The sequence below is a fragment of the Ochotona curzoniae genome, unplaced genomic scaffold, assembly GCF_017591425.1.
Source record: "Ochotona curzoniae isolate NIBS_2020 unplaced genomic scaffold, NIBS_Ocur_1.0 contig_2699, whole genome shotgun sequence".
NCBI classification, from domain to species: Eukaryota; Metazoa; Chordata; class Mammalia; order Lagomorpha; family Ochotonidae; genus Ochotona; species Ochotona curzoniae.
This window is the reverse complement of record NW_024465561.1, coordinates 7,244,045-7,258,496: the sequence shown is the minus strand read 5'-3', so window position 1 is coordinate 7,258,496 and position 14,452 is coordinate 7,244,045. Positions and strand designations below refer to the sequence as shown.

The 14,452-nt window shown below is 52.5% G+C and overlaps 2 protein-coding genes across 2 annotated transcripts in view; one reads left to right on the top strand and one right to left on the bottom strand.

The window, feature by feature from the left end:
• Positions 1-9,713, bottom strand: part of ANKRD27 (ankyrin repeat domain 27) — a 38,407-nt gene extending 28,694 nt beyond the window's left edge. Inside the window, exon 1 of the mRNA XM_040976487.1 lies at positions 9,623-9,713. The gene's annotated coding sequence lies outside the window, so the exon portion shown is untranslated. The remainder of the gene's footprint in view (positions 1-9,622) is intronic.
• A 915-nt stretch (positions 9,714-10,628) lies between these two features.
• LOC121153908 (regulator of G protein signaling 9 binding protein) lies at positions 10,629-11,513 on the top strand. The gene has a single exon (XM_040976676.1). It carries the CDS (start codon positions 10,762-10,764, stop codon positions 11,473-11,475), a length of 714 nt encoding a protein of 237 aa, XP_040832610.1. The 5' UTR covers positions 10,629-10,761; the 3' UTR covers positions 11,476-11,513.
• The last annotated feature ends 2,939 nt before the right edge of the window (positions 11,514-14,452 follow it).

The following is a 14,452-nucleotide window of genomic DNA, read 5'->3' as shown; positions in this document are numbered from 1 at the left end:
TCTCAACTGACCACATAACTCACTGTACCACACAGCAAGCACAACAACAGACTGGCATGCACACGCACACACCTGCCACATCCCTTTCTCTCTGACCCCATCCTTTCCTCCCCCTTTCAAAGGCACTCACAACCCTGCTGCCCGGGTATCTATTTCTTGAATACTTAGTCACAAACATTAAATATTGTTTTGTGAGCCTCGGCCTTTATCTCATTGTATTACACCATACTACATGCTAATTATTCTGGAACACACCCTTCTCAGTCAACAGTCCCTTTTCACACTCCATCCAGCTCTCACTCACTGCTTCCTGTGCAGCCTCGTGAAGCTGTGACGATTTATCCAACATCCTATATTTGAGTCCCACCTTTCTTGTATTACAGCAATGGTACGAGGAACATCTTCCGGCCTTACACCTGTTCTTAGCGGCATTCCCCAGATGCCCCAGGAGAGTGCCGAAGGATGCGTTTGCTTGCCACTGCAGCAGACACTGGCAGTGCTGGGTTGCCTTCCACCCCTGCAAAGTGACTGAGCGTGCCCCTTTCTTCATGTCACATCTTAACCCACACTTCTTGGTGTCATCCAACTCCTCACTTCCATTGGTAACCTCGGGTGCTGAAAGCTTCCCTCGCCCACCCCCACCAGGTGATGCCTTCAGGGCATCACAGGTTAGGAGGGCAGACCTCTTGGGAATGGGATGCCCACCTTTACAAAAGGGCTTCCCCTGACAAACCCCCTCCACAGGCAGGTACCTTACACAATGGATGATGGGATGATTGCTAGCATCCCCAGTGGGAGCACCTGATCTACTGCTTCTGGATTCAGTTACCTGTTAACACACACCACGGAAGATATCAGGTGATGTTCCGGGACCTGGGCCCCTGCCGCCCATGTGAGAGACGCAGAAGGAGTTCAGAGCTCTTGCCTCATCCTGGTCCAGCCTTAGCTGTGACAGGTGTTTCAGGGGAGTAAACCAGTACATGAGAGATTTCTATCTTGGGTTACTCTAATTTTCAAATAAAATAGAAACTAAAATTTTAAGAAAGAAATAAGACAAGACAGCTCTGAAGCAGACGGCAGGCTCTCGGCAGGCAAGTCTGAGCAGCTTGACTCCTGACCTTAAGCTTCCCGCCTCTAGCACAGTAGGTCATTCATCTCTGTCAGTGACAAGCCACTGGGTGCATGGCACTTCATTGTAGCAGCCTGCATGGACCAAGACCATCTGTGAGCATACAGCGGCGTCTCCCTGTTCTTAACATTCATTTCTCTGATAATGAAATCAGAGAAACAAAAATTAGATGAAGCTGAACATCATCTCTTGAAGTCTACAAATTGCTTTAATTATGTCTTTTGCCTGACTTTCAACTGGGCTGTTGGTCCTTCTCCTGTGATGGATACATTTTGGTGTCTCTGGATACAAAAATATGTTGCAAAAATACCTTCCCAGTCTATCAATTGTTTCATTTTTCCAATGTTTTCAGAAATAGATACTTTAACATTTAGCGTAGCTCCATTTATCAATCTTGGCCTTTTCGATCTTGTACAGTCATGTCTATCCCTCCTTTCTCCGGCCCAACTTTCCCTCCTCCTTTGCTAGGTGACTTCCCCAACGCCTGCAGTCTGCCCCCCACGCCCCTCCCCCGAGCCAGCCCTGTGACCCGCTTCATCCACCTCAAGAAGCCCAGCAGCCTCAAGAGGTTCTGCAGACTCCACGGTGGCTGCCTCAGCACCTGACCCTGCCAAGCTGGAACTTGTTCAGGTGATGGAAGAGGATGGAGGAGGCCCAGACCACGCAGTAGCATAGCCAATTTGTCAGCAAGGCATAAGTCACGTTGGAAATCCCAGGTGGGGCCAGTAGAGGACCCATGTGGGAAATCTGCACAATGGGACAAATAACAAATTGTAGCAGTTTTACACCACTAAGATTTGGGCTGGTTAAGTAGCAAAAGCAATCTGGACCCACATCCTTTCCGACTCCAAAGCCATAAACAGTCCCTGCTAACTTCTAAAATTCTTCCAGTTTCCCAAATCCAGATCTTCAAATCAATCAGGATTTCATTTCTGAATAAATAGTAGATTGAGCATCTAATTTTCTCCATATGGACATGTTATCCCTTCCACACTGGCTGATAACCCAATGCTTTTGTTAAGACTCCATGCTGCCACGTGTCTTTTGCATGGTTGGGGTTCGGGTATATCACTGGTCTGGCCCAGCACAAGAATATGTAGGAAATATAATTACATGCACTGCATACAACTATATATGTGGTTTCTAATTTTCCAGTGACATTAAAAAAAGATTAAATTGATTTCAATCACTTACATTAACATATCCAAACTTTATTTCAACATGCAATCATTGTTTTTACATTATGGCATTTTACTATCTATTTTTTTAATCCCTGCCAAGTTTGGTATTTTATATGCACGGCACTTCTTGTATATTTGTAAGGCAGAGAGATATGGAGAGAGAAACACGGAGCCTCAATCCTCAGTTCACTCGGATGCCCACAAGAGCTGGTGCATTAAGTCGGGACGCAGGAGCTCAACCAGTTCTCCTGTGGGGATGGACACAATCACCAGAGCCATCAGCACTGACTCCCAGGGTCTGCAGCAGAAGGAAGTTGGAGTTGGGAACCACAGCTAGAGCCAGGAATCAAATCCAGGTACTTGGATGTGACACTCAAACATCCAGGCTAGACCCTAGTCCAACAGCACACCACAATTCACTTCAAATATTCGTGTAGCAGCTGGTGACTAAGACACTGAACAGAGCAGGGTTGGACCACATTACTTTACATGACTAAGTCTTATAATAAGTCTAGATCAAAGCTCATTGAGAAATCCTCCTCCCTTCCCCCACACTATGCAACTGTCAGATTATGAAGGAATTAGAATCAGACTTGAATTCTCGTTGGAATTTCGTTAGACTGCAGCAGGGTCAACATCTTTACAATTAGTTATGCTATCTATAAGCATGGTATGTCTCTCTAAGTAGGTCTTTTTCCATGTCCTGCAATTAAAGTTTTCCCCACTCAGATCACATGAAATTTTTTTTTAAATTTATGTGTTCTGTATCGATTTTGTATACTATAAAAACATCCCGTGGTTGATCATCCATTGTCCCTGGCCTGTTCTGCTGACCACATACAATAGTATGGTTTTTCCCATCCAGCAGAGAGGCAAGGGAAAGGAGATGACAGCCCTGACCTTGCCACTGCACCTCTCTGGACACCTCGATGCACATTTCAGCCTGTCCCCACTTCCAGGGTTCCCAAGAGGGTTACTGTGCACCATCATCACCAGGTCTGCCATATCACACACACACTGCATAGTTACTCCTACCCACATGGTATCTCCATGAGAATCACAAAGTGGAAGCCATCTGCTTTATGGATGCTGTCCTGTGCCAGGGCATACAGCTTGGTAAGCAGCTCTCGGGTGGTGCAAGAGCCCGTTCTGACCAGGCACCTCTGAGCAATGCGTAGACAGAGAGGTTCTGTTGTTAGTGTTTGACCTTTTCCTTTAAATGTCTACTGCCTTTAAACAGGCTGACAGCATTACAGAAGACTGCCTGACAGTCTAAAATTATAAAAACAGGGATGGGTATTGTGCTACAGCAGGTTAGGTAACTGCTTGGGATGCTCATACCCCATGTATGAGCTACAGTTTCCAATCCAACTTCCTGCTGAGACATCCTGGGAGACACCAGATGACAGTTCTAGGACCTAGGCCCTTGCCTCCTGTGGGAGACCCAGACGGAATTTCAGGTTCCTGGCTTCAGCCTGGCCCTAGCACAAACATTCGGGAAGTGAATCAGCAGGTAGAAGATATATCTAATTATCTCTCTCATCTTTTCTTTCTGTTATTATGCCTTTCAAGTAGAGGGAAATAAACATTTTGTTGTTGTTAATGAAGATAGGGATAATTGATGTTACTTCAAACCTGGCTAGATACTATTCCCTCCTACACGTTCTGAACTTGAGCCTGAAACCCTCTCTCTTCACTGAAACGAGGAATTAGGAGGAAGCATTGGGGCACAGCAGCCTCAGGTCGCTGCTTGGAAAATCCCCATCTCATGTTGGAGTGCCTGTTTGGAGTCCCCACGCTTCTACTTCTGATCCAGTTTCCCATCCTGGAGGAAGCAGGTGGCGCATCCTTGCCACCCACGTGAAAGACCTGGATGTCCCTCAGGGCCCTGCAGCCTAGCTATTATGGCCACCTGGGTAGTTAACCAATGGATGGATTTTGTTTCTGTCTCTTTCACTGCCTCCCAAATAAGATGGAAATAAATAATTTTGGAAAGAAAAGTAGCATTGAAGAACACTGAGCAAACAGATCCTTGATATATGATGAACTAGAAGAAAAATGACTGAAAAATTGTATGCCTGTATCATTTGTGTAACGCCTCCTTGAGACCACACCAGAACAGCATATGTAACATTATTCCATGTTCTAACCCTCCAGAGTATTGCTCAAAGCAGCCACCCTTCGGGAGCACTACGAGCTGGATAACTCCCACATACCTTCAGTCTATTTTAAACCTCACAAAAAATTATTTTCAGCCAACACTGTTAGCCTCATGATGTCACAGATGGACAAACTAAGGGTCAGCTATCACATGGACTCCAGAATATATTCTTTTCAAATATTTATTTCTTTTATTGGAAAGGCAGATTTACAGAGAGGAGAGACAAAGAGATCTTCCATCCACTGGTTTGCTCCTCAAGTGGCTACAATGGCTGGAACTGAGCCAATCCAAAGCCAGGAACCAAGGGCTTCCTCCTGGACTTCCACAAGTGTCATAAGGCTTTGGGCCACCCTCTTCTGCTTTCTCAGGCAACAACCAGGGAGCTGGATGGGAAGTAGAGCAGCTGGGACATGAACTGGTGCCAATATGGGATCCTGGCACATGCAAGGCAAGAATGTAGCTACTGGACCACTGTGCTGGGCCCCAAGAATGTATTCTTAAACTCACCCCTTTAGCAACTATTATCCACTGATCATGTAAAATAAATATGCCTGGGAGAGAGCCATAGATGTTCCACAGGCAAACTTTATTTCCCTAATGGGCAAAGTCCACATGACAGCTACAAAGGCCCACACCCAATTCCCCTTGCTACAGCCAGACCCATCTCAGCTAAGACTCCCTCTCCCGAGGCGGGAGGGCACTGCCTGAAGAAGGCCCCCGAGCTCCTTGCAAATCCTTTTAGGGAGAAGAGCCGGGCATGATGCAGGTCCCAGGGACAGCTGAGCCATGATTCGGATAGCTGCACTGAGCTACTACCAGGGCCCAGGTGATCCTCTTCTGAGTCCCCAACAGAACAACGGCGGACAAGGCAACTTGGTTAGGACAAGGTCATACCAGGAAACAAAGTATTTCTTCTTGAGTCCTAACAAAGCTGTCTCTCTGTGCACAGCACTACAGTACAATGCTTTGATCAAAACTCTCAGGGGAAACAGGATGTACAGGCACGGTTAGGCTGAAACCGGGAAAGAAGCATACCTGCCGCCTGTCCCACAGACAAGCGGCTGGCACAATGCCAGCATGCCACCTCCGAGACTAAGAAACTCAGGAGGGAGAGAGAGAGAGTTTGAGAAAGAGAGACAGACAGAGAAAGGGAGCACCCCAGAAGATGGGGCAGTGCAGGCTCGGGGAGGCAGTCCCAGCATGGAAGGAGGGCAGTCCGCAGCTCAGAAGGTGGAAACCCCTTCTGTGTGGGCATGGAAGACCTGAGGGCAAACTTTCTGGCTACAGCTCATGAGTTTAGGGATGTACTAAGAATCTAAGCAAGGGGCTGGTGCAGTGGCCTAACAGGCTAATCCTCCACCTGCAGCACTGGCACCCCCATGTGAGTTGCTGGTTCAAGTTCCTGGCTTATCCACCTCTGATCCAGCTCCCTGCTTATGACATAGTAAAGCAGTGGAGGATGGTCCAAGTGCTTGTTTGGATCCCTGCACCCTCATAGGAGACCTGGAAAGAAGCTCCAAGGTTCTGGCTCCGGATCAGCTCAGTTCCAGCTGTTGCAGCCATTTGGGGAGTGAACCAATGGATGGAAGATTTTTCTGTCTCTCCTTCTCTCTGTAAATCTGATGTGCCTTTCTAATGAAAATAAATAAATATAGATTTTTTTTAAAAGAGTCCAGGCAGAGGTGAAATTGCAGGGGAAGGGAGGGTCATATTCTCCAGTCGTGCAGACTCCCCTGCCCCAGCTCTGAGCTGCTGCACCCACACAGGGCCCACTGCTTCTCCTGGCCTTTAGGGTTCCTGGTCACCAGCAATGGCACCTTCCATCCAGCAGGGGTTCCAAGAGCTGTGTCCAGGACCACACATCCTTCCCACCTGGTGCTAACTAAAGGCTCACATAGCATCAAGGCATGCAATGCCAAAGCTGAATCTTTTTTTTTTTTTTAATATTTTCTTTCATTCTATCAGTTGCCTTTTCACTCCCCAAGTGGTCAAATGGCTGAAGCTGCGCCAATCTGAAGCCATGAGTCAGGAGCTTCCTCCGGGTCTCCCACATAGGTGCAGAATACCAAGGCTTGGGCCATCCTCAACTGCTTTCCCAGACCACAAGCAGGGAGCTGGATGGGAAGCGGGGCCGCTGGGATTAGAACATTGCCCGTATGGGATTCCCAGCACATGCAAGGTGAGGACTTTAGCCACTAGGCTACTGCGCCAGGTCAAGGGCTGAATCTTATCACAGGCTAAAATATCCTGAATATCCTGACAAGTTTCCTTGTCAAAATGAATTTACTATTTCAAAACAGCATACAAAAAAATACTGACGCTATCCTACCAAAAACCCCAGCTCTGCCTGGGCCTAGAGGAAGGAATGGCAGAAAATCCAGTGGACATGGAGACACCAAACGCCCCCAGAGGCGAGTCATTCTGAACAGGGGTGCCAGGGGAGACCTCCCATTTCTGTTGAGCATTTCTGGAGGTGCCATGCACACTTACAGTTTTGTGGTCTCCCACCGTCCTGCCTGCCCACACAGGCCCAGGAATTCTGCCAGCATGCAGCCAGCCTGAGCAGAATCCAGTATGCGGAGGCCTGAGCCCGCTGGACTGCACTCCCTGCAGAACCATCCCAGCCACAGCTGCTCCCAGCCTTCCAGGGCCCCTACTCAAACTCATGCCTGCCCACGGAGAAGCAAGATTCTCCAGTTGGTTCTCATTTGTGATTCAGAAGTCGGGGTAGCAAAGAACAGGAAAACTTTCCATTCTCTTCCGTCAATAGCAACGGAAGCAATTTAGCAATGTAACATATGCTCTGAGAGTTACTGCAGTGCTTCTGGCCTGTCACCAGAACAGGATCTCGGCCACATTGTAGTGAGGGTGTTAAGAGGAAGCTCGAGGGCCCAGTGCAATGGTGCACCAAGTTAATCTTTCATCTGCGGTGCTGGCAGCCCATATGCGCCCTGTTTCATGTCTCGGCTACTCCACTTCCAATCCAGCTCCCTGCTTGTGACCTGGAAAAGCAGTGAGGGATGGCCCAAAGCCATGGCCGTGAACCCACAGGAGAGACCCTGAAGAAGCTCCTGGCTTTGGACCAGCTCAGCTCTGGCCACTTGGGGAGTGAATCAACACATGGAAGATTAGTCTTTGTCTCTCCTTCTCTGTAAAATCTGCCTTTAAAATAAAAATAAATAAATCTTTAAAAGAAAAAAAAAAAAAGAGGAACTTAAGCTCTCATGAAGTGATCATATCTCCCAGAGGCAGGGAATCCACTGCCTACATCTAGCCTGTCTAATCTTAGACAGTAGTCAAGTGCAAAACGCCTAAACAAAGTGAGGTGCTCAGACCTGGGCCCACACCGCAGCAGCTGGAACGTGCAGGGTTAACAGAAGGAACAGAAAGTACACAGGAACATCACCATCCTTCAGAATGCCACGCACCCGCCCACCCAGCTCCTGGAGCTGCAAGTGGCATCCCCAGGCACCCAAGTCTCCACCCGTGTCCTGAGCACAAGGCAGGAGCGCCAAGCTTACACCGCAGCACCTCAGGCAGTAAGAATCAACCTCAGAACACATCAGGTTGGGGCTGCTCTGGTCCAAGCGGGTCGTGATACAGCGATATTCCTCCAGCTCCTCGAGGAGCGGATGGAGCTGCTGGACACCTGCCCAGCACTGGCGAGCGATCAACACAGCACAGTCCCAACAGAGCAGAGGTCACGGAAACACCAGACTCACCAGGGCGATGCAATCTGGCAGCCACAAGGAGGCATGCTTAAGACCTTGAGCCTAGGCGGGAGCCAGACTCCAGTAAAGCCGACAACAAGCTAGGGCTGGGAGCTAAAGCTGGGAATACATAGGGCAACTAAGCAGCACCGAGGGGCTTCCCTGCCACTAGTGCTGCTCACAAGCCCCCACTCCCACTGCCATGCGGCATCTCCTCCCTCCAAGGCCCACAGGGCTCCCATTTAATGGCACCTGCCCACACAGGAAACACATCAAAGTCATATTTCCAACACTGATGTGTGTAGCACTCTTCAAAGGGTCCCCACCCCCGCAGCACACACTCCCCAGGGCAGCACAACCTTCACCCTGGCTGCTTGGCGCCCAGACTCTCACATCCAGCCTTCTGCTCCCAAAGCTCCCCTTCTAAAGTAGCCACGACACCCATGGGTAGCTGAGACCTTCCTTCCGAGGAGAATGGCCTCAAGCCGTTCGATATACTGCTTAAAGTACAAACAACTAAGAGCAGCGAGCCCTGCACGCCAGTGTGCCAACACCACGCCCTGGATGCAACCACTGCTCCACTCTGCGTGTATCAGAGTCCTCTCCGCACCAATAAAACCCATAAGCCTGGGAAGTTCCGGTCCGTGTGCACCTTAACATGCCTGCCCATACTCCTCTCTCAGGTCCCCAAACATCCTGAACCCTCAATGAGGTCGGGACCACCCGTGCTCAAAGGGCACACTTTGAAGGCTGGCCAGAAAGGCACCGCCAGGCTGGCGCGCAGCTGGGCAGTAAATGCCTTTTCAACGAACAAACCCAACAGATGGAGTCGGGGAACACCTCCGGGTGTTCAAGAGTTTTCCTGCATTCATTTTCGCCACGGGACACCAGGAGACCCTCCCCCATCCCGCCGCAGGCAAGCAGGGATTTCCCCCCCCCCATCCCCCCTGCCTCGGCCGCGAACCTCCATCACCTCTGGGGACCACAACCAAACCCCGGGTGAGGCCCCAAAACGCACCCTCCCCCAAGCCGCCCCTCCGCCCGGGCCGCTCGCCTCCAGGAAACCGCAGGGGTGACTCGGGGCGCCAGCCGCACCCACAGCCCCCCACGCCGGAGCGCGGGGGGCTGGCAACCACCCAGCCCGTCGATCCGTCCACCCGTCCGGAGTCGCGGGGCTCAGAAGAGGGTGCATTCCTGACGCCGACCCCTGGACACACATGCGCGGGGCAGAGTGGGCAGAGCGCGCCCCTCGGCGGCCAGGGCCTGGAGACGGCAGGGGAGAGGCGTACGGGGTGGTCCACGGGGCGAGGGGCCAGCAGTGGCCCAGCCTGGGGCGCCCGCCACGGAAGGAGAGAACCCCTCCCCCTCCGCAGCCTCGCCGGGCCTCCAGGCCCGGAGCGCAGCAGACCCGGGGAGAGGAGAGGCGCGGGACGACACTTACTTAAAACCTACATAGTTTCACTGCCAGCCCACGTCGGGACTGGGGCTGCAGCTCCGGGGACCCAGCTCGGACCTCAGCGCCCACCACCCAGGCGCGGCCGCTGGGCGCCACAGCCCACCCCCTAGCTCCGCCGTTGGGCGGAGCCTCGTCCTAGACAAGCCCAATGAGCGGCCGATACTGTTCCGAGTGACGCGTGGGTAGAGCAATCATGGAATCCGGCTCCTCCGGGGGAGGGACCAGGGCGGCTCGCCGCGCTTCCTACTCTGGCTAGCCCTGCCCAGCGCCGCCGACTGCGCGTGTCCAGACATGGAAGGGCGGGGCCAAGAGCTGGGCTGGCCCTAGAGGTGGGCTCCAAGCTGGGTGGGCGGAAAGGGGGCCTGGACGGGGACGGATGGGAGAGCCGGACGGGGAACGGGCCAGCCTGGCAGAGCGCACCTCTCTGCTCCACCTGGATGTCAGAGGAGCCCGGGCCTACTGCTCACACCGCTCCCAGTTGCCAGTAGGGTCCCAGGACTCAGTGTCCCTGTGTTCTAACCCCCCTCTGTTTGAGGGGACTGCGCGTGGGGTCTCAGTTTCCTCTTTTGCAAAATGGGAAAAGAGTGGGCGTGCCGATCGTTAGCAGGGCAGCACTACCGTGGTTGCCGGGGAGGGACAGATGGAGGCCCCACACGTGACCGCCCCCGCACAGCCCCGCCTGTCCTGGGTCCGGGGGTGGAGGTGCCCAGCGGGGACGGGCGCGGTGGGCGGGTCCTCGGCAGCCGCTCGGGCCAGACGCGCTGCTCCCCGGCGGTCCGTTAGCCCTGTGGCTAGGGCCGAAGAGCATGGAGGCGACAGCCTCGGCGTCGCGGGCAGCCGCGGTGCAGGCGAGGGTCCGGCAGGGAAACCGCGCGTGACTCTGGAGAGGATGCGGAAGACAGTGCGAGCAAGCTAACAGGGACGCCGTCTCGCCTCACGAGTCTTTGGGGAGGCACGTCGCGGGTCCGCGCGGGGTCGGTCGACGGTAGCAAGAGCAAGTCGTGGGCCATGAGCAGCGGTGGTCAGGCCGCCCGGCCCAAGGCCAGCACGAGGGCTAGCGGCATCCTGCGGCGCTGAGGGTCTGAGACGGAGAGGGGGCGGCAGCCGGGCAGGAGCGCGGCACCATGGCACGGGAAGAGTGCAAAGCGCTGCTGGATGCGCTCAACAGGACGACCGCGTGCTACCATCACCTGGTGCTGACCGTCGGCGGCTCGGCTGACTCGCAGAACCTGCGCGAGGAGCTGCAGAAGACGCGGCAGAAGGCGCACGAGCTGGCGGTGGCCACCGGAGCGCGGTTGACAGGCGAGTTGCGCGACCGGGGCCTGGCTGCCGAAGAGCGCACCGAGTTCGAGCGCCTCTGGGTGACCTTCTCCGGCTGCCTGGACCTGCTGGAAGCCGACATGCAGCGCGCGCTGGCGCTGGGCTCCGCTTTTCCATTGCACGCGCCGCGGCGGCCGCTGGTGCGCACTGGGGTGGCGGGTGACGCGTCCGGGGTGGCGGCACGCGCCCTGAGCGCCCGCAACCTTCGGCACGAGGCGGAGCGCGACTTCGACGTCGCCGACCTACAGGAGCTGGAGCGTGAGGTCCTTCAGGTGGGCGAGATGATCCAAGACATGGAGATGAAAGTCAACGTGCCTCGCTGGACAGTGCAGGCCCGGCAGACGGCAGGCGCTGAGCTCCAGTCCAGCATTAGCGCGGGCGCAGCTTCGGCCGGAGGCCTGTCGGTGGAAGAGCGATCGGGACCCTGCGATCCTAGCAAGGCCTTGGCTGCCACCCTCTTCAGTGCCGTGCTGCTGGCCGCTGTAGCCCTGGCCATATGTGTGGCAAAGCTGAGCTGACCCACAGCCGTCCGCCCACCTCCCAGTTCCCTCCCTGGAGACACCACTATGGGCGGGATTGGGGTCCGCCTGGTGAAAGGGAACGGTTTTGAGACTCGGGTGTGCGTGTGTACACGCGCGTTTCAGGCGCGCGTCTGCCTGGACGGGACGTGGTCTCCCCTCCCTGGTTTGGGAGGAGTTAACTTGGCCCAGGGCCGCGAGGGCATTAAGGTCTGCAAGAGCTTTATCCCCTATTAATAGAAACGCTCGCCAGTCGCCGTCCCAGATCCTTCCGAGTTAATGGGTTAATACCAGTGCTGCTGGGCGTCTTTACGCGCGGTCCCAGTTTGGCGTCCCCGCCCTGCCGGCGTCTCCCAAGCTTTGCAGGGGGACAGTTTGGAAAAGAGGCGGTGAAGTGAAGTGACGCCTGAGGGAGAGGGATAGGGGGAGGGGAGCCGCTGTGTTCCCTGTGAGTGGTGATAACTGTTTCCTGGACGAGAAACAAAAGGCAGTGAGAAGTAAGCAGTTTTTGATGACCTTAATCCTTTGGGGACTAAACTTGGGAGAGTGCAGATACAAGTTTGCCCAGAGCGCTTCCTCTGCGGTGCGCTATTGCGCTTCTTGGCAGAGCTGATCCATTAGGGCAGCAAGAGAGGTTTGGCGCCGGATCTGTTCCGGAGGCACAGCCACCCCATCCACACCGCAGACACCTGCACAGGGGCTTTGGGAAGAGCCACGTGCTGCATTCAACGGGTACTTTCTCCTTAGTGCTGGTGGTGGTTGGGAGGGGGGGTGGATTGTGGCTCTTCCACCAGTATAGACCGGGTGTGTTTGATCCTCCTTTGGAGCGGCGCTGGGGAATCCTCTCTCGAGTGCTAAATCCTATCCATCCCACAGAATTCGCTTGCTGGCCAGCAGGAGAGCAGGCTACGGTGAAGCACGCTGCTCAGCCCCCTGTCTCCTCCCCAAGAACTCTCTCCTCCTCCAGCAGAGGGTCCCGACATACACTGGCCCACAGATGTTTTGAGCCAATCAGCTCTGAGACTGAGAATGTAGCAGCTTTACTGGGAATTTAAGATTTGTAGAAACAGTAATCATATATACATATAAAAAGGGCATAACCACCTCACTATGATCAAATGATCAAAGGCGATTTTTTTTTATTGAAGACGTTGGGCCACGCATTCATAAGTGCCAATGAGTCCAACACGGCATCTTTACTCATACCAGGATATTTATGCTATTAAATATGTGTATACCTCTGTTTAAAATCTACCCTTTTTAAAGACGGGGTGATGGTGTTTTGGTGGCAGAATAGTTTAATGCTGCCATTTTACACCTGGGCTCCAGAAAATACAGAAACTTTTATTTGGCTGAAAACTGGTAAGGATTTTTTTAAAGATTTATTTTTATTATTTTTTTATTGGAAAGGCGGATATACAGAGAGGAGAGACAGAGAGGAAGATCTTCCGTCCGATGATTCACTCCCCAAGTGAGCGCAACGGCCGATGCCATGCCGATCCGAAGCCAGGAGCCTCTTCCGGGTCTCCCACGCGGGTGCAGGGTCCCAAAGCTTTGGGCTGTCCTCGGCTGCTTTCCCAGGCCACAGGCAGGGAGCTGGAAGGGAAGCGGGGCTGCCAGGATTAGAACCGGCGCCCATATGGGATCACGGGTGTCCAAGGCGAGGACCTTTAACCACTTGTGCCACCGCGCCGGGCCCAGGATTTTTTTTTTTTAACATCAGTATGAGCAATGGGGACCAACAGGAGGGAACTAGCAGTTTTTCACAAGGGTGTCTTGAGGGGCAGCAGGGTTGCTGTCTGGGCACTCCATTCTGAGAATCCTTCCACATCTCCGGCCTAGCCCTGTCCACTCCTGCTCAGCACACCAGCTCCAGAATCTCAAAGAAGGAAAACCTGGGTTGTTTTCAGACGTTTCTGAAACAAGTCCCTCCACCCCAACCCCCAGGTCTCAAGTCTAGATTAAAATGCTGTAAACAGCAATACTTAAAATAAAAACACCCCCTACCTCACTCGGTTGGGTGGGGCTGTGGTGTTGATCCAAATAGGGGCCACTGTAGGGTCAGGTGCACCTGTACTCCCTACCCAAGGAACCTTTGATGAGACATAAAAAGTTTCTGAACTCTTCCCACAACACAGCAAAGAGTGTCTCTTCACCTTCCCCCAAAGGGTCATAAAGATACACTGCTGTTTCTCAGACTATAACCTTCTATGATGATCTAGGTGTTCTGGCTAATGAAAAAAAAAAAAGTGTTTCGCAGAATTTATTAGGGACAGTAGGTAGCTGCTGTGTAGTCCACACCAAACAGGTTTCCTTCTTGTTCCTCTTTGCAGGGACTTGGCAGATCTGTAGGTATTTAGCTGAGGTCAGATGAGGACCTGTTTCTGAGGGTTGTCTTCCCCTGCAATTAGTGATGAAATGTTACAAAGTAGCTGAATGATAACATTCATGCTGCAGCCTGGTCCACCTAAACAACTGTTTGAGTTTGGAAAGTATAAGCATTAGGGAACTTAGGCACTGTTTGGAGTTGCAGCCTTGCCTCATACAACTGCGCTCTGTAAGAAGCGAAATCACTTTCTGCCTTGTCCAGTAGACTGCTCTCCACCTCCTGTCTCTGTTCTCCTTTCTGTATGGGATGTTAGATTGCTTTCTGATAAAAGTGAGTCAAGTTAGATGGTTGCTGTCAACATTGTTACTCTTCTAGAAAGAGTTGAGCTGATCTCACATTATGACACAAGGAATAGGGAAAAGCATTCCGTAGGCATTAGTTGACACTGCAAAGACAAGAGCTGGGATGCCAAGAATGAGTTATGGACTTTTGCTAATGGTAAAATAATATTTGCAGGAGGAAAAAAAAAGGCTAGTAAATTATTTTTTTCCCCCGGTGTGTTCTAAAAGCTTATGTTTTGAAATTCTACAAGGAAAAATACTTTTGGTAAGTAGGATTAGTGAGTAAGCGTCATGATTTACCGAAGGT

Coding starts and splice junctions, on each gene's coding strand:
- LOC121153908 (XM_040976676.1), top strand. CDS start 10,762: ATGGCACGGGAAGAGTGCAAAGCGCTGCTGGATGCGCTCAACAGGACG.